The sequence below is a fragment of the Chiloscyllium plagiosum genome, unplaced genomic scaffold (genome assembly GCF_037043375.1).
Source record: "Chiloscyllium plagiosum isolate Xiang-an unplaced genomic scaffold, Cpla_swu_hap1 HiC_scaffold_2, whole genome shotgun sequence".
In the NCBI taxonomy this organism is placed as follows: Eukaryota; Metazoa; Chordata; class Chondrichthyes; order Orectolobiformes; family Hemiscylliidae; genus Chiloscyllium; species Chiloscyllium plagiosum.
Window position 1 is genome coordinate 159,426,380 of NW_028270140.1, and position 22,396 is coordinate 159,448,775.

The following is a 22,396-nucleotide window of genomic DNA, read 5'->3' on the forward strand; positions in this document are numbered from 1 at the left end:
AGTTTAAAGGCCTCCCATTTGCTGGACGTCCCTTTGCCTGCAAACAAGCTACTCATGTTGAGCAGTGGAGTAGACACGTACTTCTCCTATTTCCTATGTTTCTGTATTGGAAGCAGAGTACGTTATATGATGAGAGAAAAGCAGTGAGGTGAATTTGGACTGATCCAACAAGATTTGTAATGAGAATTTGGGTCAGAAGCAACTATGTTCAACTTTAAAAATGGTTGTTGTATAGTTTATAAACGACCTGGATGAGGGCATAGAAGGGTGAGTTAGTAAATTTGCAGACGACACTAAGGTCGGTGGAGTTGTGAATAGCGACGAAGGATGTTCTAGGTTACAGAGAGACATAGATAAGCTGCAGAGTTGGGCTGAGAGGTGGTAAATGGAGTCTAATGCAGACAAGTGTGAGGTGATTCACTTTGGTCGGAGTAACCGGAATGCAAAGTACTGGGCTAATGGTAAAATTCTTGGTAGTGTAGATGAGCAGAGAGATCTCGGTGTTCAGGTACACAGATCCCTGACAGTTGCCACCCAGGTTGACAGGGTTGTTAAGAAGGCATACAGTGTTTTAGCTTTTATTAATAGAGGGATCAAGTTCTGGAACCATGAGGTTATGCTGCAACTGTACAAAACTCTGGTGCAGCCGCACTTGGAGTATTGTGTACAGTTCTGGTCACCGCATTATAAGAAGGATGTGGAAGCTTTGGAAAGGGTGCAAAGGAGATTTACTAGGATGTTGCCAGGTATGGAGGGAAGGTCATATGAGGAAAGGCTGAGGGACTTGAGGCTGTTTTCGTTAGAAGGAAGAAGGTTGAGAGGTGGACTTAATAGAGACATACAAGATCATCAGAGGGTTAGATAGGGTGGACAGGGAGAGCCTTTTTCCAAGAATGGTGATGGCGAGCACAAGGGGGCATAGCTTAAATTGAGGGGTGATAGATATAGGACAGATGTCAGAGGTAGTTTCTTTCCTCAGAGAGTAGTAAGTGTATGGAATGCTTTGTCTGCAACGGTAGTAGATTCACCAACTTTAAGTACATTTAAGTCGTCATTGGACAAGCATATGGACGTACATGGAATAGTGTAGGTTAGATGGGCTTCAGATTGGTATGACAGGTCAGCACAACATCGAGGGCCAAAAGGCCTGTACTGCGCTGTAATGTTCTATGTTCTATAGGGATGAGGGATGAGTTTATTGGAGTGGATTAGGAAGGTGGTTTAGCAGAAAGTATTGATGAGGAACAATGGCAGGTGGTTCAGAACATAAATTATGACTAACACCACATATATCCTAGTGAGGAAGGAAAATCCATACCATGTGACAAAGGTTCGTCATAGAGTATTTGGATTGTTTTTGCTTTTAATTTGTTTATAAATCCAGTGTCAGAAATAGGAAACAAAAGGTCTAGTGGTATTTTGCTAGACCATTAATCCAGAGATTAATGGTCTTCCCCCCGACGTGCCCTCCACCGCATCTCTTCCACTTCCCGCTCCTCCGCCCTTGAGCCCCGCCCCTCCAACCGCCACCAGGACAGAACCCCACTGGTCCTCACCTACCACCCCACCAATCTCCATGTACAGCGCATCATCCGCCGTCATTTCCGCCACCTCCAAACGGACCCCACCACCAAGGATATATTTCCCTCCCTTCCCCTATCAGCATTCCGTAAAGACCACTCTCTCCGTGACTCCCTCGTCAGATCCACACCCCCCACCAACCCAACCTCCACTCCCGGCACCTTCCCCTGCAACCGCAGGAGGTGCAAGACTTGCGCCCACACCTCCCTCCAAGGCCCCAAAGGAAATTTCCATATCCGCCACAGATTCACCTGCACCTACACACACATCATCTATTGCATCCTCTGCACCCGATGTGGCCTCCTCTATATTGGGGAGACAGGCCGGCTACTTGCGGAGCGTTTCAGAGAACACCTCTGGGACACCCGGACCAACCAAACCCAACCACCCTGTGGCTCAACACTTCAACTCCCCCTCCCACTCCACCAAGGATATGCAGGTCTTTGGACTCCTCCATCGCCAGACCACAACAACACGACGGTTGGAGGAAGAGCGCCTCATCTTCCGCCTAGGAACCCTCCAACCACAAAGGATGAACTCGGATTTCACCAGTTTCCTCATTTCCCCTCCCCCCACCTTGTCTCAGTCAAATCCATCGAATTCAGCACCGCCTTCCTAACCTGCAAACTTCTTCCTGACCTCTCCGCCCCCACCCCAGTCTGACCTATCACCCTCACCTTGACCTCTTTCCACCTACCACATTTCCGACGCCCTTCCCCCAAGTCCCTCCTCCCTACCTTTTATCTTAGCCTGCTGGACAAACTTTCCTCATTCCTGAAGAAGGGCTTATGCCCGAAACGTCGATTCTCCTGTTCCCTGGATGCTGCCTGACCTGCTGCGCTTTTCCAGCAACACATTTTCAGCTCTGATCTCCAGCATCTGCAGTCCTCACTTTCTCCTCATTAATCCAGAGAACCAGGCAATGTTCTGGGAACCTGTATTCAAATCCCACCATGGCAGATGTTGGTATTTGAATTTAGTAAAAATATAGAATTACAAGTCTGATGAAGACCATGAACCCACTGTTGGTTATTGAAAAAACCATCTGCTTCACTCATGGTCTTTAGGGAGGGAAACTATCACCCTTACCCGGTCTGCCCTACATGTGATTCCCGACCCACAGCTTCTTCACCAGACGCCTCTGGGCAATTAGGGATGAGTAATAAATGCTGGCCCAGCTAGCAATATCCACACCATTGAATGAATCAAAATATATGTAAGAGACAAAATGAACAATGTCTCTTAAGAACAAAGCTGGAGAAATAATAAAGGGGAACCAGGAAGTGGCAATAGAGATAGTAAATACTTTGCATTAGTCTTCATGACAGAGGATTGCTAGCATTGCAGAACTGCTAAGTAATCAACTCACTAATATTGGTGGAGAGAACATTATAACGATTACTGAGACAAAGTACTAGGAAACTAAAGGATGATGAGTTTGAGGAATCCTTTGGACCCGATGGCTTGTAACCTTGGGTTTTACAGTAAGTTGCTACTGAGTTAATGAACATCCTAGTAAGAATCTTCCAGAACCCGTAGAATCTGAAAAGTTCCTGGAAGATTCAAAAGCTGTCAATGCACCAACCTTATCCAAGATGTGAGGGAGACCACAAACAGTAACTACAGACCAGTTAACTTATCATCTGTCATTAGCAAAATGTTGGTACATATTATAAAGTAATAGCAGAGTATTTAGAAATACACAGCCTGATCAAGCAGAGTCAGCATGGCTTCATGAAAGGGAAATCATGCCTGACAAATTTATAACTGTTATTCAGGACATAATAAGCAGGATGAATAAAAGCTCAGCTAAAGATGTAATATATTTGGATTTCCAAAAGGTGTTTGATAATTTAGCGCACATAGCTAACTTAATAGGAACCCCTGGTGTTGGAGGTGGTGTGTTAGCCTGGATAATCAGAAGACTCGATAGTCCGACTGGCCTACTTCTGTTCATATATTACTATGCTATGAGAGAACAATGTAGACATGGTTTACTCAAAACTCTGTTCTGTGCTAATTTATTTGAATTATCTTTCATAGCCTGGTTCGAAGCCCAGAAGGTAACTGCATTAACAAGACCCAGTGTCCATGCATACATGAGGGCCAGTTATATTCTTCAAAAGAGGTCATTCAGAGTGATTGCAATGTGTGGTGAGTTATAAAATATGGAAGCTTGGAAGGAGGAATGTCAGAAGGAATCATGTCAAGAAATTAGGTTGTGACTGCAATCACGCACACTGCATTTGGGACTTGCAACTCTCCAGCCAAGACACTCCCGTAATCTGATTTTACAGCCTTGTCATCCTACAACTTGACCACCCTACTTCTCTGACACCCATCACTTTACCCATCTAGCACTCTATTCAGCTGCGACATTGTCACCTCACCCAATTGCCATACTGCTACCCTGTCACCCTACCCATTTTCTATTCCACCACCCCACTACCATACCAAAGGGGCACCTACCCTCTAACCTCAACTACCCTACCTGATGTATTTACACAACTACATATTCATGTATTCACAGATACACATATACCACCAGAATCAAATTTTATGGAACTTTACCTACTGGAATACAGCACCTAGTGACGTAAAAAGGGTTATGACTGCTGTGTACATTGTGCCATTCCTGAGGAGAATTCCTGCACTGTGTCAGTTGAGAGTTACCCTTGATCTGAAAATAGCTCATAAAAATTGGAGGAAGTTAAGTTTGTTTTTTTTTCCAATCAGGCTTGAAAATAGTGGTTCTGAACTTGATTGAACAATCTGAGCCCCAGAATCAGAGATGGAATGAAAGTAACTGCCTTTGATATCAAGGCAGCATTTAACTGAATATGGTGTCAAGGGGCCTAAGCAAAACCGAAGTCAATGTGGCTCAATACGATAATTCTCCACTGGTTAAATTAATAATTAGTACAAAGGAAGATAGTTGTGGTTGTTGGAGGTCAACCATCTCAGTCCCAGGACTTAACTGCAGGAGCTCCTCAGGGTAGTATTCTAGGCTCAACCATATTTAGTTCCTCCACCAAAAAGGTCAGAGAAGGATGCTCCTGACTCTTAGACACAAAAGAAGCAGTATCCATTGGCAGGAAGGACTGGACAACATCCAGGTTTTGGCTGATCAGTGGTAAGTAATATTTGTGCCACAAAATGTGTCAGACGATGACCACCTCAAAAAAATGAGTTTCAGTTGCTTCTTTGACAATAGACAATAGGTGCAGGAATTGGCCATTCTGCCCTTCGAGTCTGCACCACTATTCAATATGATCATGGCTGATCATCCTTAATTAGTATCCTGTTCCTGCCTTATCTCCATAACCCTTGATTCCACTATCCTTGAGAGGTCTATCCAACTCTTTCTTAAATGAATCCAGAGACTGGGCATCCACTGCCCTCTGGGGCAGAGCATTCCACACAGCCACCACTCTCTGGGTGAAGAAGTTTCTCCTCATCTCTGTCCTAAATGGTCTACCCCGTATTTTTAAGCTGTGTCTTCTGGTTCGGCACTCACCCATCAGCGGAAACATGTTTCCTGCCTCCAGAGTGTCCAATCCTTTAATAATCTTATATGTCTCAATCAGATCCCCTCTCAGTCTTCTAAACTCAAGGGTATACAAGCCCAGTCGCTCCAGTCTTTCAGCGTATGGTAGTCCCGCTATTCCAGGAATTGACCTCGTGAACCTACGCTGCACTCCCTCAATAGCCAGAATGTCTTTCCTCAAATTTGGAGACCAGAACTGCACACAATACTCCAGGTGTGGTCTCACCACGGCCCTGTACAGCTGCAGAAGAACCTCTTTGCTTCTATACTCATTCCCTCTTGTTATGAAGGCCAGCATGCTATTAGCCTTCTTCACCACCTGCTGTACCTGCATGCTTACCTTCATTGACTGGTGTACAAGAACACCCAGATCTCTTTGTACTGCCCCTTTACCTAAATTGATTCCATTTAGGTAGGAATCTGCCTTCCTGTTCTTGCCACCAAAGTGGATAACCATACATTTATCCTCATTAAACTGCATCTGCCATGCATCTGACCACTCATCTAACCTATCCAGGTCACCCTGTAATCTCCTAACATCCTCCTCACATTTCACTCTGCCACCCAGCTTAGAATCATCAGCAAATTTGCTAATGTTATTACTAATACCATCTTCTATATCATTAACTTATATTGTAAAAAGCTGCAGTCCCAGCACTGATCCCTGCGGTACCCCACTGGTCACTGCCTGCCATTCCGAAATGGAGCCATTTATCACTACTCTTTGTTTCCTATCAGCCATCCAACTTTCAATCCAAGTTAGTACTTTGTCCCCAATACCATGCGCCCTAATTTTGCTCACTAACCTCCTATGTGGGACTTTATCAAAAGCTTTCTGAAAGTCCAGGTACACCACATCTACTGGATCTCCTTCGTCCATCTTCAGAGTTACATGCTAGATTTTAATAGCATCCATCTATTTTGTGTCATATAAATTTTAGTACGTTTACTTCCTTCATCCAAGCCATTAAACAGTTGTGTTCCCAGCATTGATCCTTTTGGAAACACTCTGGTCACAGGTCACCAACCTGTAAAAGAAGCCCTTATCCCCACTCACTCTTTCCTACCCACTAGTCAATTCTCTGTTCTCTACCCAATACAATTCAATCCAATCCAACACGATTCAATACAGCACAGGAATAGGCCCTTTGGCCCACTAAATCTGTGCCAATTCTTATTCCTTATTTAAACCCACTACTTACTGACCACATGCAATTTCTATCCCTCTGTTAGCCTCCTGTTCATGTATCCAATGAGATATGCCTTAAAAGTTGCAAAACTTGCATGCATTTACCACCTTCACTAGCAGTGCATTCCAGGCACCGGCCTACCTCAGTGTGAAAACTTTTCCATGCACTTCTCCCCTAAATTTTCCACCTCTCACCTTGAACCTATGCCCTCTTGTAGTTGATCTTTCTACCTTGGAAAAAAACCCTCTGACTTTCTATTCTATGTAGGCCTCTCAATTTTACAAACCTCTATCAAGTGTCCCTCAGCCTCCCTTTTTTACAGTGAAAATTGTCTGAGTTTATCGAACCTCTCCTCATACCTAAAACCCTCCAGTCCAGGCAACATCATCATAAACCTTCTCTGCACCCTCTCCAAAGTGTCGACACCTTCAGGTAGTGTGGTAACCAGAAGTACATTCAATATTCCAAATGGGATGCAACTAAAGTTTTGTATAACTGTAACATAACAGACCAACCTTAATATTCAATGCTCCAGCCGATGAAATTAAGCATACTGTATGTCTTCTTGATCACCTTATCCACCTGTGTTGCCACTTTCAGGAATCTGTGGATCCGTACACCTAGATCCTTCTGAACGTCAATGCTCCTGGGGGTTCTGCCACATATTGTATAATTTGCACCTGAGTTTGATCTTCCAAAATGCATCATCTCATATTTATCTGAATTAACCTCCATCCGCCATTTCTGTGCCCAAATCTGCAATCTATAACCCACAATATCTTTTGACAATCCTCCTCACTATCTGTAACTTTGCTAATTATAGTGTCATCTGCAAACTTAATCAGACCATCTAAATTTTCCTCCAGATCATTTATATGTATTACAAACAAAAAAGGTCCCAGCATTGATCCCTGTGGAACATCTACTGATCTCCATTCCATAAAGCACCCCTTCCACTGCTACTGTCTTCTATGACCAAGCCAGTTTTGTATCCATCTACCCAGCTTACCTTGGATCCCATGAGACTCTAATTTCTGTACCAGCCTGCCATGAGGTACCTTATCAAATGGTTTACTAAAGTCCATGTAGACAATATCCACTGTCCTTCCCTCATCAACCATTCTTATCACTGCTTCAAAAATCTCAATCAAATTGGTGAGATGTGACTTTCCCCACCCAAACCCATGGTGCCTATAACCAACAAGTCCATTCACTTCCAGATGTGAATAAATCCTGTCTCTCATTATCTTCAACAACTTCCCCATCACTGACATCAGGCTCACCAGCCTGTAATTACCTGGATTATCACTGTTTCCCCTCAAACAAAGGAACAACACTGGCCATTCGCCAATTCTCTGGAACCTTGCCTGAGGCCAAAGAGGATGCCAAGATATCTGTTAAATCCCCAGCTATTTCCTCCCTTGCCTCCTACAGTATCCTGGAATAGATCCTATCTGGCCTTGGGAACTTGTCGATCTTAATTATTTCATGACACCCAACACTTCCTCCTTCACTAAGTTGACCTGCTTGAGAGTATTCATACAGCTTTCCCTAAACTCAACATCCTTCATATCCCTCCCTTTAGTGAATACATATGTAAAGTACTCACTAAAGATCTCACCCATTTCCTGACTCCACATATAACATCCCTCCTTTATCCTGGAGTGGTCCTCATCTTTTCTAAACTACCCTCTTGCTCCCAATGTACATATAAATGCTCTTGGGATTCTCCTTAATCCTGCTGGTCAAGGACATTTCATAACCCCTTTTAGCCCTCCTAATTCCCCAATTGAGCTCCTTTCTACTTTTTTCTATGTTCTTCAAGGACTTTGTTGGTTTTTAGTTGCGCAGATAGGAAGTATGCTTCCTTTTATTGACTAAGCTAATAATTTCCCCATCATCCAACATGCCCTACTCCTGCCATACCTGTCCTTCATTTTTATAGGAATGCGCCTGTCGTGCTCTCTGATTAATTGGTCTTTAAAATACTCCCACATGTCTGATGTGGATTTACTTTCAAACAGCTCTGACCAATCCACATTCTCAAATTCTTGCCTAATTTGGTTATAGTTGGCCTTCGCCCAATTTAAATACCTTCATCTGCGATCCACCCTTGTCTTTATGCATAAGTATCCAAATGGAATAATGGTCATTATTCCCTAAATGTACCCCGACTGAAAATTGATCACCTGGCTGCGCTCACTTCCCAATACCAGGTCCAGTATATCCACCTCCCTTGTTGAACTATCCTCTCCTGGCCACATTGAACAAATTGCTTCTCATCCACTAAGGGAGTCCCAGTCCAAGTGGGGAATGATACAATCACCCACCACAACAATTCTGTTATTTTCATCTCTTTCCAGAATCTGACGACATATCTCTTCCTCTATCTCCTGTGGCAGCTGGGAGGGCTGTAGTATAATCCCAGTATTGTGATTGCACCCTTCCTTTTCCTGAGCTCTACCCATAATGCGTAGCTGACAAGACCCCTCCAGGGTGTCTTCCTTGAAAACATCTCTGATATGTTCACTAATCAGTAATGCAACTCCCCTTCTCTTTTGCTTCCTCGGTGTCATCTAAAACAGCAATATCCCGCAATGTTAAGCTGCCAATCCTATCCCTCTTTAAACCATGTCTCTGTGATGGCAACATCATAATAATTGCATGCATTCATCAGCTTTAACTGTAAAACTTTTTGCATTGAAGGAAATTTACTCCAAGCCTCCAGTTCTGCTGAGCTCAGCAACCTCTCCCTGAATGCTCTTCCTCTTGAGTTTGCCTTAAACTCAAGCTGTTGTCCAGGTTCTATACTTAACTGCTGCTCCGGTTTCCACTTGCCTGCCACACCAGTTTAAATCCTCTTGACTGGCACTATAGAACCTCCCTGCCAGGGTAGTGGTGCCCCTCCAGTTTAGGTGCAACCCATCCTTCATATATGCATCCCACCTTCCCTAGAGGGCATCCCAATTATCCACATATCTGAAGCCCTCCCCCACTACACCAGCTGTTTAGCCACGTATTCAATCGTGCTGACTCTTTTCCTAACCTCAGTATCAAGTGGCACAGGGAGTAATCCTGAGATTACTACCTTACAGGTCCTGCTTTTTAGTTTACAACCTAACTCCCTGAATTGTCATTGAAGAACCTTATCACTTTTTATGGACTAGGCCAGACCACTCAAATCATTAAGCAAGCAGCCCAAAATATACTTTGTAATTTGTTTCAGTAAATGTACAGTGAAAATCACTCAAAGTTAGCGAGGTGGACTATCGGGTTAAAAACAGACAAAAATTTATTTACAAAATTACACAATGAAACATGAAGGACAGAATAAAGAACCCCTACAGAACTTAGTCTATCCAAACTAGACTCAAGTATGCTGTTCTGAATATACACAACAGTCTCAATAAGCAAACCCCCTTTAAAACACAGTACAAAAAAGGGCCAGATGCTTACAGGTTGAAGTTAAAAGGGCAAAAGAGAGAGTTTCCACACAGCTCACTGTTGAATTCCCAACCAGTTCTGGACTGAACTAAACTGCTCAGCTAGAGAGCAAATGACATCTGTCTGTTTTCTCTCTCATTTTAGGATGCCCTGTACCCACTCAGGACATACATGATCATGGCACCAGGGACACTTCTATCATCCTGGAGTTTCTCTTGCAGCTGCAGAAGTGCTTATCTTTCCCTCGACTATCAAATCCCTAATTACTATTGCTCTGATATGCTTTGTCCCTCCCTCTGTACAGCAGGGCCAGCCAAAGTGCCACTGCTCTGGATGCTGCTGCTGTCACCTGATGGGCCATCCCACTGATCCAAATCCAAATGGAATACTTGTTTGACAGGGAGACAGCTGCAGGGACGCCTGCACTGACTACCTGCGCTGTTTCAGGGTCACTCATTTATCTTCCTGTACCTTGAGTGTGACCACATTTCCACAACTTCTATCTATGATTCTCTGCACCATTTGTCTGCTCCTTAGTGTCTCCACCTGTTGATCAAGCCGATCCATTCGTTCAGTGAGTAGTTGAAGCTGGATACATGTCCTGCAGATCCAATTATCAGGGATGTTCTCAGCATCCATGGTTGATCACATCTCCAGGTGGAACACAAAATGGCACCAATTGACATGACTAGCTGTCTATTGGCTGTTAGATTGAATTCAATTTTAATTAGCTACCTAAAAATAACAGTTATTATTCTCCATCCAATATCACCCCCACCACCCTCCCTAATTATTCACTATTTGAACTCCCTGTACCATCCAGATGAACTAATGTTATCAACTCTTTCGAAACACAGAGACACTTTACCTTGTACTGCAGTGAGATTCCTTCACCTGTAACACTGTTCACCGCTGTCTTTTTGCTCCGTCTTGTACTGAGTACATTACACAGCACACAGACTGCTCAATGCTAAATTCTATCCAGTCTATTTCAAATCAAATCTGACTCACTGCACACCATCCCAGTCTGTTTCACAGTGATACTGACTGTACATCCTCTCAGTCTGCTTCACAGCAATACTAACTCACTGCACACACCTCCCAGTCCATTTCACAGTGATACTGACTCACTGCACGCTCCTCCCAGTCTGTTTCACAGTGATACGGATGCACTGCACACTCCTCCCAGTCTGCTTCAGTGATATGGACGCACTGCATACGCCTTCCAGTCTGTTTCACAGTGATGCTGACTCACTGCATTATCCTCACGGTCTGCTTCACAGTGATGAGAGTGAGGTGCTGGCAAAGCACAGCAGATCAGGCAGCATCCGAGGAACAGGAAAATCGATGTTTTGGGCAAGAGCCCTTAATCAGGAATGGTTCTCCTGTGCCTTGGATGCTGCCCGATCTGCTGTGATTTTTCAGCACCAAAGTCTCAAACCTATTCTCCAGCATCTGCAGTCTGCACTTTCCCCTGTGATACTGACTCACTGCACACTCCTCCCAGTCTGTTACAGTAATACTGACTCACTGCACAGTCCTTCCAGTCTGTTTCACAGCGATACTGACTCACTGCATACTCCTCCCAGTCTGTTTCACAGCGATACAGACTCACTGCACACTCCTCCCAGTCTGTTACAGTAATACTGACTCACTGCACACTCCTTCCAGTCTGTTTCACAGCGATACTGACTCACTGCACACTCCTTCCAGTCTGTTTCACAGCGATACTGACTCACTGTATACTCCTCCCAGTCTGCTCCACAGCGATGCTGACTCACTGCACACTCTCCCAGTCTGTTACACAGCAATGCTGTCTCCCTGTATACTTCTCCGTGCGTTTTACAGCGATACTGACTCACTGCACACTCCTGCCAGTCTGTTACAGTGATACTGACTCACTGCACATTCCTGCCAGTCTGTTACAGTGATACTGACTCACTGTATACTCCTCCCAATCTGTTTCACAGCACTACTGACTCACTGCACACTCCTCCCAGTGCTTCGCAATGATACTGACTCACTGCACACTCCTCCCAGTCTGTCACACAGTGATACTGACTCACTGCACACTCCTCCCAGTGCTTCACAATGATACTGACTCACTGCACACTCCTCCCAGTTTGTTACACAGCGATACTGACTCACTGCACACTCCTCCCAGTTTGTTACACAGCGATACTGATTCACTGCACACTCCTCCCAGTGCTTCACAATGATACTGACTCACTGCACACTCCTCCCAGTGCTTCACAATGATACTGACTCACTGCACACTCCTCCCAGTTTGTTACACAGCGATACTGACTCACTGCACACTCCTCCCAGTTGTTCGCAATGATACTGACTCACTGCACACTCCTCCCAGTCTGTTTCACAGCAATACTGACTCACTGCACACTCCTCCCAGTCTGTTACACAGCGATACTGACTCACTGCACACTTCTCCCAGTTGTTCACAATGATACTGACTCACTGCACACTCCTCCCAGTCTGTTTCACAGCGATACTGATTCACTGCACACTCCTCCCAGTTGTTCACAATGATACTGACTCACTGCACACTCCTCCCAGTCTGTTACAGTGATACTGACTCACTGCACACTCCTCCCAGTTGTTCGCAATGATACTGACTCACTGCACACTCCTCCCAGTCTGTTTCACAGCAATACTGACTCACTGCACACTCCTCCCAGTCTGTTACACAGCGATACTGACTCACTGCACACTTCTCCCAGTTGTTCACAATGATACTGACTCACTGCACACTCCTCCCAGTTTGTTACACAGCGATACTGACTCACTGCACACTCCTCCCAGTTGTTCGCAATGATACTGACTCACTGCACACTCCTCCCAGTCTGTTTCACAGCAATACTGACTCACTGCACACTCCTCCCAGTCTGTTACACAGCGATACTGACTCACTGCACACTTCTCCCAGTTGTTCACAATGATACTGATTCACTGCACACTCCTCCCAGTTGTTCACAATGATACTGACTCACTGCACACTCCTCCCAGTCTGTTACAGTGATACTGACTCACTGCACACTCCTCCCAGTTGTTCGCAATGATACTGACTCACTGCACACTCCTCCCAGTCTGTTTCACAGCAATACTGACTCACTGCACACTCCTCCCAGTCTGTTTCACAGCGATACTGATTCACTGCACACTCCTCCCAGTGCTTCACAATGATACTGACTCACTGCACACTCCTCCCAGTGCTTCACAATGATACTGACTCACTGCACACTCCTCCCAGTTTGTTACACAGCGATACTGACTCACTGCACACTCCTCCCAGTTGTTCGCAATGATACTGACTCACTGCACACTCCTCCCAGTCTGTTTCACAGCAATACTGACTCACTGCACACTCCTCCCAGTCTGTTACACAGCGATACTGACTCACTGCACACTTCTCCCAGTTGTTCACAATGATACTGACTCACTGCACACTCCTCCCAGTCTGTTTCACAGCGATACTGATTCACTGCACACTCCTCCCAGTTGTTCACAATGATACTGACTCACTGCACACTCCTCCCAGTCTGTTACAGTGATACTGACTCACTGCACACTCCTCCCAGTTGTTCGCAATGATACTGACTCACTGCACACTCCTGCCAGTCTGTTTCACAGCAATACTGACTCACTGCACACTCCTCCCAGTCTGTTACACAGCGATACTGACTCACTGCACACTTCTCCCAGTTGTTCACAATGATACTGACTCACTGCACACTCCTCCCAGTCTGTTTCACAGCGATACTGATTCACTGCACACTCCTCCCAGTTGTTCACAACGATACTGACTCACTGCACACTCCTCCCAGTGCTTCACAATGATACTGACTCACTGCACACTCCTCCCAGTTTGTTACACAGCGATACTGACTCACTGCACACTCCTCCCAGTTGTTCGCAATGATACTGACTCACTGCACACTCCTCCCAGTCTGTTACACAGCGATACTGACTCACTGCACACTTCTCCCAGTTGTTCACAATGATACTGACTCACTGCACACTCCTCCCAGTCTGTTTCACAGCGATACTGATTCACTGCACACTCCTCCCAGTTGTTCACAATGATACTGACTCACTGCACACTCCTCCCAGTCTGTTACAGTGATACTGACTCACTGCACACTCCTCCCAGTTGTTCGCAATGATACTGACTCACTGCACACTCCTCCCAGTCTGTTTCACAGCAATACTGACTCACTGCACACTCCTCCCAGTCTGTTTCACAGCGATACTGATTCACTGCACACTCCTCCCAGTGCTTCACAATGATACTGACTCACTGCACACTCCTCCCAGTGCTTCACAATGATACTGACTCACTGCACACTCCTCCCAGTGCTTCACAATGATACTGATTCACTGCACACTCCTCCCAGTGCTTCACAATGATACTGACTCACTGCACACTCCTCCCAGTGCTTCACAATGATACTGACTCACTGCACACTCCTCCCAGTTTGTTACACAGCGATACTGACTCACTGCACACTCCTCCCAGTTGTTCGCAATGATACTGACTCACTGCACACTCCTCCCAGTCTGTTTCACAGCAATACTGACTCACTGCACACTCCTCCCAGTCTGTTACACAGCGATACTGACTCACTGCACACTTCTCCCAGTTGTTCACAATGATACTGACTCACTGCACACTCCTCCCAGTCTGTTTCACAGCGATACTGATTCACTGCACACTCCTCCCAGTTGTTCACAATGATACTGACTCACTGCACACTCCTCCCAGTCTGTTACAGTGATACTGACTCACTGCACACTCCTCCCAGTTGTTCGCAATGATACTGACTCACTGCACACTCCTGCCAGTCTGTTTCACAGCAATACTGACTCACTGCACACTCCTCCCAGTCTGTTACACAGCGATACTGACTCACTGCACACTTCTCCCAGTTGTTCACAATGATACTGACTCACTGCACACTCCTCCCAGTCTGTTTCACAGCGATACTGATTCACTGCACACTCCTCCCAGTTGTTCACAACGATACTGACTCACTGCACACTCCTCCCAGTCTGTTACACAGCGATACTGACTCACTGCACACTCCTTCCAGTGTTTCACAATGATACTGGCTCACTGCACACTCCTCCCAGTCTGTTTCACAGTGATACTGGCTCACTACATACCTCCCATACTGTTTCAAAATGATACTGACTGCTGCAAGGTCCTCCCAGTCTTCCATTGGTTTCCTATGGTCTCCCACTGCTAGCATTTATCGTTTGCATCACTGACAGAGAGTGGCAGTAGTGTGTTCCTTCTACAAGATGCAATGCAATATCCCAATAAGGGTCCTCCGACAGCACCTTCCAACATGAGACCTCTATCCGTCCAAGCTGCTTACCATACTGACTTGAAAATGTATTGCCATTCCTTCAGGGTTACTGGGTCAAAATTATGGATCTCCCTCCCCAACAGTATCATGGTATCGTTGATGTAATGCAGCAATCAAAGTGGCAGTTAAACAACCACTTTTTCTAAGACCTAGCCAGCAATGTCCACATTCCAAGGACATGTTTTTTCAAACAGTTCAAGGGCAGAAAGAGGCCATTCATCCCGTTATGTCTGTCAGAACTGCTCTGTTAGTTTTACTTCCCTGCCTATTCCCCCCAGTCTGGCTGATTTGTCTCTTTGCATTGTTATTCAAACCTGAAAGCCAGCCTCTATCACATTCTCAAACAGTGAATTTCAGCTCCGAATTATAAAATCTTAAGATGTAGGAGCAAAGGTAGGCAATTCACCGTGTCGAGCCTGCTCCACCCTTCAATGAGATCACGGCTGATATGATAGTCTTCAATTTTAGTTTTCTGTATTTCCCCATATCTTTTAAATCCTTTAATTAAAAATCTACCTATCTCAGCCTTGAATATACTTAATGACCCAGCCTTAGCACCTTTGTGTGGTAAATTTAAAGTTTGGTAAATTTAAAATCCTCTGAAAGAAGAAATTCCTCATCATCTCTCTCTTAAATGTGGGACCTCTTATTTGAGATTATACCCACTGGTGCTAGACTGTTCCAAAATGGGAAACAATCTTTCTGTATCTGTTTCTGTTTCTGAAAAAGGGGGGTGGCTCAACGGTTAGCACTGCTGCCTCACTGCACTAGGGCCCCAGGTTCAATTCCAGCCTCGGGCGATTTTCTCCTGTATCACCGTGGGTTTCCTCCAGGCGCTAGTTTCTATGGGTGGCACGGTGGCACAGTGGTTAGCACTGCTGCCTCACAGCGCCAGAAACCGGGGTTCAATTCCCGACTCAGGCGACTGACTGTGTGGAGTTTGCACGTTCTCCCTGTGTCTGCGTGGGTTTCCTCCGGGTGCTCCGGTTTCCTCCCACAGTCCAAAGATGTGCAGGGTCAGGTGAATTGGCCACGCTAAATTGCCCATAGTGTTAGGTTAAAGGGGTAAATGTAGGGGTAGGGTATGGATGGGTTGCACTTCGGCGGGTCAGTGTGGACTTGTTGGGCCGAAGGGCCTGTTTCCACACTGTAAGTAATCTAATCTAATCTGTTCTCTCAGCTTCTTGTATGTATCAATAAGGTGATCTTGCATTCTTCTTTATTCTGAGTGCAGGCCCAATCTACTCACTCTGTCCTCATAAAATAGTTCCTCCATTGCTGGTATCAACCGAGTGAACCTTCTTTGGTCTGTCTCCAATGCCAATATATCTTTCCTTGGATAAGGGACCTAAAACTAACAACGGTATTCCAGCTATTGTATGACTAGTGCCTTGTACAGTTTTAAGAAACATCCTTAATTTATTATTCCATTCCCTTTAAAATAAAGACCAACATTCCATTTGCTTTCCTTATTGCCTGCTGAATTTATTCATTTTTTTCTATTTATTCATTTTGTGGGATGTGGGCATTGCTGGCTGGCCAGCATGTATTGCCTGTCCCTAGTTGCCCTTGAGAAGGTGATGGTGAGTTGCCTTCTTGAACTGCTGTAGTCCACCTGCTGAAGGTTGACTCACAATGCCTTTAGGGAGGGAATTCCAGGATTTTGATCTATCGACAGTAAAGGAATGGTGATATATTTCCAAGTCCGAATGGTGAGTGACTTGGAGGGGAACTTGAAGGTGTTGATGTTCCCATATATCTGCTGCTCTTGTCCTTCTAGATGGAAGTGGTTGTGGGTTTGGAAGGTGCCATCTGAGAATCTTTGGTGAACTTCTGCAGTGCATCTTGTAGATGGTACAGACTGCTGCTCCTGAATGATGGTGGCAAAAGGACTGGATGCTTGTGGATGTGGTGCCAATCAAGTGGGCTGCTTTGATTTGGATGGTGTCAAGCTTCTTGAATGCTAGCTTTTTGTGATTTTCACACAAGGATCATCCAATCCCAGTGTGCTGTCACTGTCTATAATCTTTCTCCATTTAAATAAAATTCAACTCCTCTAATATACATAATCTCACATTTCCCCACATTATGTCCCATCTGCCAATTTTATTTATTATTTTAATTTATTTGTGTCCCTCTGCAGATTGTCTTTATATTAATCCTCACCACTTGCCATCCCATCTATTTTTGTGTCATCTTAGCAGTATCTTTCCTCATCAAGTTATTAAAATATATCGTAAATAATTGTGGCCCCAGCCTCAATCTCTGTGGCACTCCACCAAATACAGGTTGCCAGCCCAAAAATGCTCCCCGCCCCATCCTAGCTTTCTATCTTCAATTAGTTAGCCAACCCTCTATCCATGCTGATATACTATCCCCAACAGCATGGACTCTTATCTTATTATTCTCATCCATATTCTCGGCAGTCAGTGATGCAGTTAATGATTTATTCTGTCTCTAGTGTGGGTAACTGTAATTAATAATGACTTTGGCTGATTTATCAGGTCCAAGCTGCAACAACCTTTTTCTTTACGAAACCCTCAAATGAATTTAAACCAGGGAAGCTTCACACATCTCTGTGATGACCTAACCTGCTCTGGCCAAAAACAAACCTTAAAAGTAATCTTCAGGGTTTTTTTTACAGTTTTTTATCGATCAGTTGAAATAATTAGTTTTTTATAACTTTTCTTGGTTCACTGAATACTTGAAAACTAATTTAGCTTGAACATCCAAAACAAAAGCATCCCTCTGGAATGCCATTTCTGTTTTTTAGCTCCATCTGTTCTATTCTGACTTTACTGAGATATGTTTTATACTTGCCATAATTTAAGATATTTTGGCAGTCTCTAAAGACCAGTAGTTTAATTACATAGAACACAGAACAGGAATAGGTCTTTAGTCCACCATGTGTGTGCCAACCATGATGACACTCGAAACTAATCCTTTAGTATTTGACATTTCCACCCTGCGAAATATACTCTGATTATCCACTCTAATCATGCCTCTCATAATCTTATATATTTCTGTCAGGTCGCCGCTAAGCCTCCATTGCTGTAGTGAAAACTATCTAAGTTTTTCTCTCTCCATCCACCGAAAACACTTCAATCCAGATAACATCCTGGTAAACCCCTTTTGCACCATCTCTGATGCATCCTTCTTATAATTTGGTGACCAGAACTGGACACAATACTCCAAGTGTGGTCTACCTAATGTTTTATACATCGTCAGAGCACAACAAAACGACGGTTGGAGGAAGAACGCCTCATCTTCCGGCTAGGAACCCTCCAACCACAAGGGATGAACTCGGATTTCACCAGTTTCCTCATTTCCCCTCCCCCCACCCTGTCTCAGTCAAATCCATCAAATTCAGCATCGCCTTCCTAACCTGAGATCTTCTTCCCGACCTCTCCGCCCCCACCCCAGTCTGACCTATCACCCTCACCTTGACCTCTTTCCACCTATCACATTTCCGACGCCCCTCCCCCAAGTCCCTCCTCCCTACCTTTTATCTTAGCCTGCTGGACAAACTTTCCTCATTCCTGAAGAAGGGCTTATGCCCGAAACGTCGATTCTCCTGTTCCCTGGATGCTGCCTGACCTGCTGCGCTTTTCCAGCAACACATTTCCAGCTTTATACAGCTGTAACATGACTTGCCAATTTTTCTACTCAGTGCCCTGACTGATGAAGGCAAGTATGCTTCTTTACCATCTTATCCATGTGTCTTGTTAGTTTTAGGGAAGTATAGACTTGCAGCCCAAGATCCTTCTGTATACCAAGGGTCCTAAGGGTTCAATTTCCAAAACCTAATATGTGCTTACTAAATTTTCAATAGATGATGCCCTAGTTGTATTATTATTAGACTATTAATCTTGAGACTCAGATAATGTTCTGGGAACCTAGGTTTGAATCCTGCCATGGCAGATGGTGGAATTTGAATTCAATAATAATAAATGAAACCATTGCCGATTGTCAAGAAAAACTCTTGTTTACTAATGTCCTTCAGGGAAAGAAATCACTGTCTTACCCGTTTGGCCTACATGTGACTCCAGACACTGTGGTTGACTCTTAATCATCCTCTGGGCAACTGGTGGGCAATAATTGCTACCCTGCCAGGGACACCCACATCCCATGAATGAATTTTAAAAATGGCATCCAGGATTCTCTAATCTTGCCATCCCTATCTTTCATCCTCACAGGAACATGTTGGTCCTGAATCTGATCAACTGGTCTTTAAAAGCTCCCGTATGTTAGATGTCAGTTGTTCTGAATCTAATTTCCCCAGTTCCTGCCAAATGCAATTGTAGTTAGGCTTCCTCCAATTTAGCACTTTTACTGAAGGATCAGTCTTATCTTTATTCTTAAGAATCGTAAAACTTATGGAATTATGATATGTGTTCCCAAAATGCAACCTCCTCCCGCCCCCAAACCGTAACTTTGATCACCTGGCCAGGCTCATTCCCCAGTATAAGCTCCAGTACAACCCTTTCCGTAGTTGGACTGTTTACGTGTTGTTTTGTGAGACCTTTCCTGGATGCACATCACAAATTCTGCCCCATTTAAGTCCCTGGAATTTCATCCAAGTCAATGCTGTGAAAGTTAAAATCATCCACTTCAAAAGCCCTGTTGTTTCTACATCTTTCCAGGATTTACCGACACATCGGTTCCACTTTTTTGCAAGGTTTGTGAAGGTTTGTAGCTCATTTTGAGGTTTAGGGTGTAGGTTTGCTCGCTGAGCTGTAGGTTTGATATCCAGACGTTTCATTACCTGGCTAGGTAACATCATCAATGGTGACCTCCAAGTGAAGCGAAGCTGTTGTCTGTTCCACTATCTTCCACATGCTATTGGGAGGCCTACAATATAACCCCATTGTAGTGATTGCACCTTTCTTATTCCTGAGTTATATCAAGATGATCTCCAACATATTGTCTCTTAGTGCAGCTATGAAATTCTCCTTAATCAGTAATCTAACTCCCCCACTGCTTTTACATCCCACCATGTCATGTCTGAAACATGTAAAGCCCAGAACACTGAACTACCAGTCCTGACCTTCACTCAAGCTGGTTTCTGTAACAGCTACAACATCATAATTCCACTTACTAATCCAAACTCAGAGGTTAATTTTTCTTACCTGTTATATTCCTTGCATTAAAATAAATATACTTCAGACCACCAGTCCTGGCCCTGCGTGTTCTTCCAATTAGACTTCCTTGCCTTAACCTTTATCCTCTCCTCAATCACTCCACATGCTGACCTACTGCCTTCCAACTGGCAAACAAACTCCCCTGCATAGATATTGGTAGCCCTCCAGTTTAGTTTCAGATCTGTCTTTCTTCTACAGGTCCCTCCCATCTTGGAAGAGATCCCAAATATCCAGATATTTGAAACCCTCCTTCCAACTCTAACTCTTTAGCCACACATTCATCTATATTATCTTCATATTTCTGGCCTCACTCCTGTGACACAGGGGTAATCCTGAGTTTTTAACCCGAGAGTTCCTACTTTTTAACTTTCTACCTAACTCCCTAAGTTCTCTTTGCAGGACCTCATCTCACTTCCTACCTATGTTGCTAGTATCAAAATGGACCTGCTGACCCTCACCTGTCAGAATATCCTGTGCCAGCTCCAAAACATCCTTGACCGTGGCACCAGAGAGGCAACTCACATCCTGAAGTCTTGCTCTTAGCCGCAGAAATGCCCATCGGTGCCCCTGACTATAGAGTCCCCTATCACCACTGCTTGTCTCATCTTTGACCTTCCTTGCTGTACATTAGTGCCAATCATGGTGTGACTGATCTGGCTGCTGCTATTGCTTTCTCCTGAGAGGCCGTCACCCCCAACAGTATCCAAAGTGGTATACTTGTTTGAGAGAGGAATAGCCATTGGTGATTCCTGCACTGCGTCCCTGCCCCTATATCTGGGTGAAACTTTGATGTAATCACATCATCTGTACAACTTCCTGCCTCCTGGTTGCTCCTCAGTGAGTCCAACTGCCACTAATGCCAATCCCTGCAATCTGAGAGGAGCTGCAGGTGGACACACTTACTGCAGGCATGTTTTTTTAAATCCAGTAGTTACTAGAGAGATAGTAATGACAGTTAGTGAAGTGGTATCATCCTTTTGTGAGATCAGACTGCAGGGATTGAAATGAGTTACCGTTGGACTCACTGAGGGCCATACGGGAGACAGGAAGTTGTATAGATGGTGTGATCACATCAAAGATTCACCCAGATATTGGGCAGGCAGGAGCGGCTATTCCCCTCTCAAATAAGTGTACCATTTTGGGTGACTGTTGAGGGGAGGGGAGTGTTGTGGTCTCTCAGAGGAACACAGCAATAGATTGTTTATTTATTCTCATGTTACTCATCATTAAATCCAGGCTGACTTTGCTAATACAAAAAAAATGAGTAGCAAACTGAACTACATACATTCCAGAAGTTCAGAGCTTTTATTGCTTTGTTTGATTGGTTTTTCCCAATTTTAGTGCAAATTAAAATTTGTCATTAAAAGGAGTTGCTAATCCTCCTGGATTGCCTAAGGATCTACAGGAATCAAATTGAAATCTCCAAAAATCTCAGGGATGAAACAGAAGATTTCTTACCTAATGATTTAGAATTACTCAAATTCAAAATACAGATTCTGGAAATGTGGAATAAAAACAGAAAAGGCTAGAAATATTCAGCAAGCCTGGCAGCATCTGTTTAGCAAATGCTCACTTCATCATTACTATTGTAGTTAATTCTTACATTATTATTTTGCATTATTTTCTAGTACTTGCCAATCGGGGATTATAAATTGCACCACAAAGGACTGCAGAAAGCTTTGTTTCGCCTATGGAGAGTCACAATATGTTCTTTATGATAACATTTGGTTGGAATATGAAAGTAACAATTGTGAAATACTGCTGACTGAAGTAAGCACCTTACAATCGTTCATAATGTTGCCTTTAAGAGGAAATGAGGGATCAGGTGAGGGAAAATTTGATAAAGAGGGAGGATAAGATAAGAGGGCAAAGTAGTAAGAGGTGAATTGATAATCTGAGCGTGGCAGAAAGGGACAAAGAGTGCAAACTAAAGAGTGTGTCAACAAATAAAGCTAGAGATTGTGAAAATGATCAGAAGACAGAATTAAGGGCTCTTGATCTGAATGATAATTACATTTGCAACAAGGTAGACGAAAGTAAATAGGAAGATCTCATGCCATTATGAAGGTATGCTATCAGGGTGAACAAAAGTGGGAAATGAATGAC

General features: G+C 44.2%; 1 protein-coding gene across 1 annotated transcript in view; it reads left to right on the top strand.

Moving 5' to 3' along the window:
* LOC122539512 (uncharacterized) overlaps nucleotides 1-22,396 on the top strand; it is a 230,757-nt gene that overhangs the window by 39,473 nt on the left and 168,888 nt on the right. Inside the window, exons 6-7 of the mRNA XM_087994168.1 lie at nucleotides 3,625-3,735; nucleotides 21,919-22,060. Of these exons, the coding sequence (XP_087850294.1) occupies nucleotides 3,625-3,735; nucleotides 21,919-22,060 (253 nt within the window). The remainder of the gene's footprint in view (nucleotides 1-3,624; nucleotides 3,736-21,918; nucleotides 22,061-22,396) is intronic.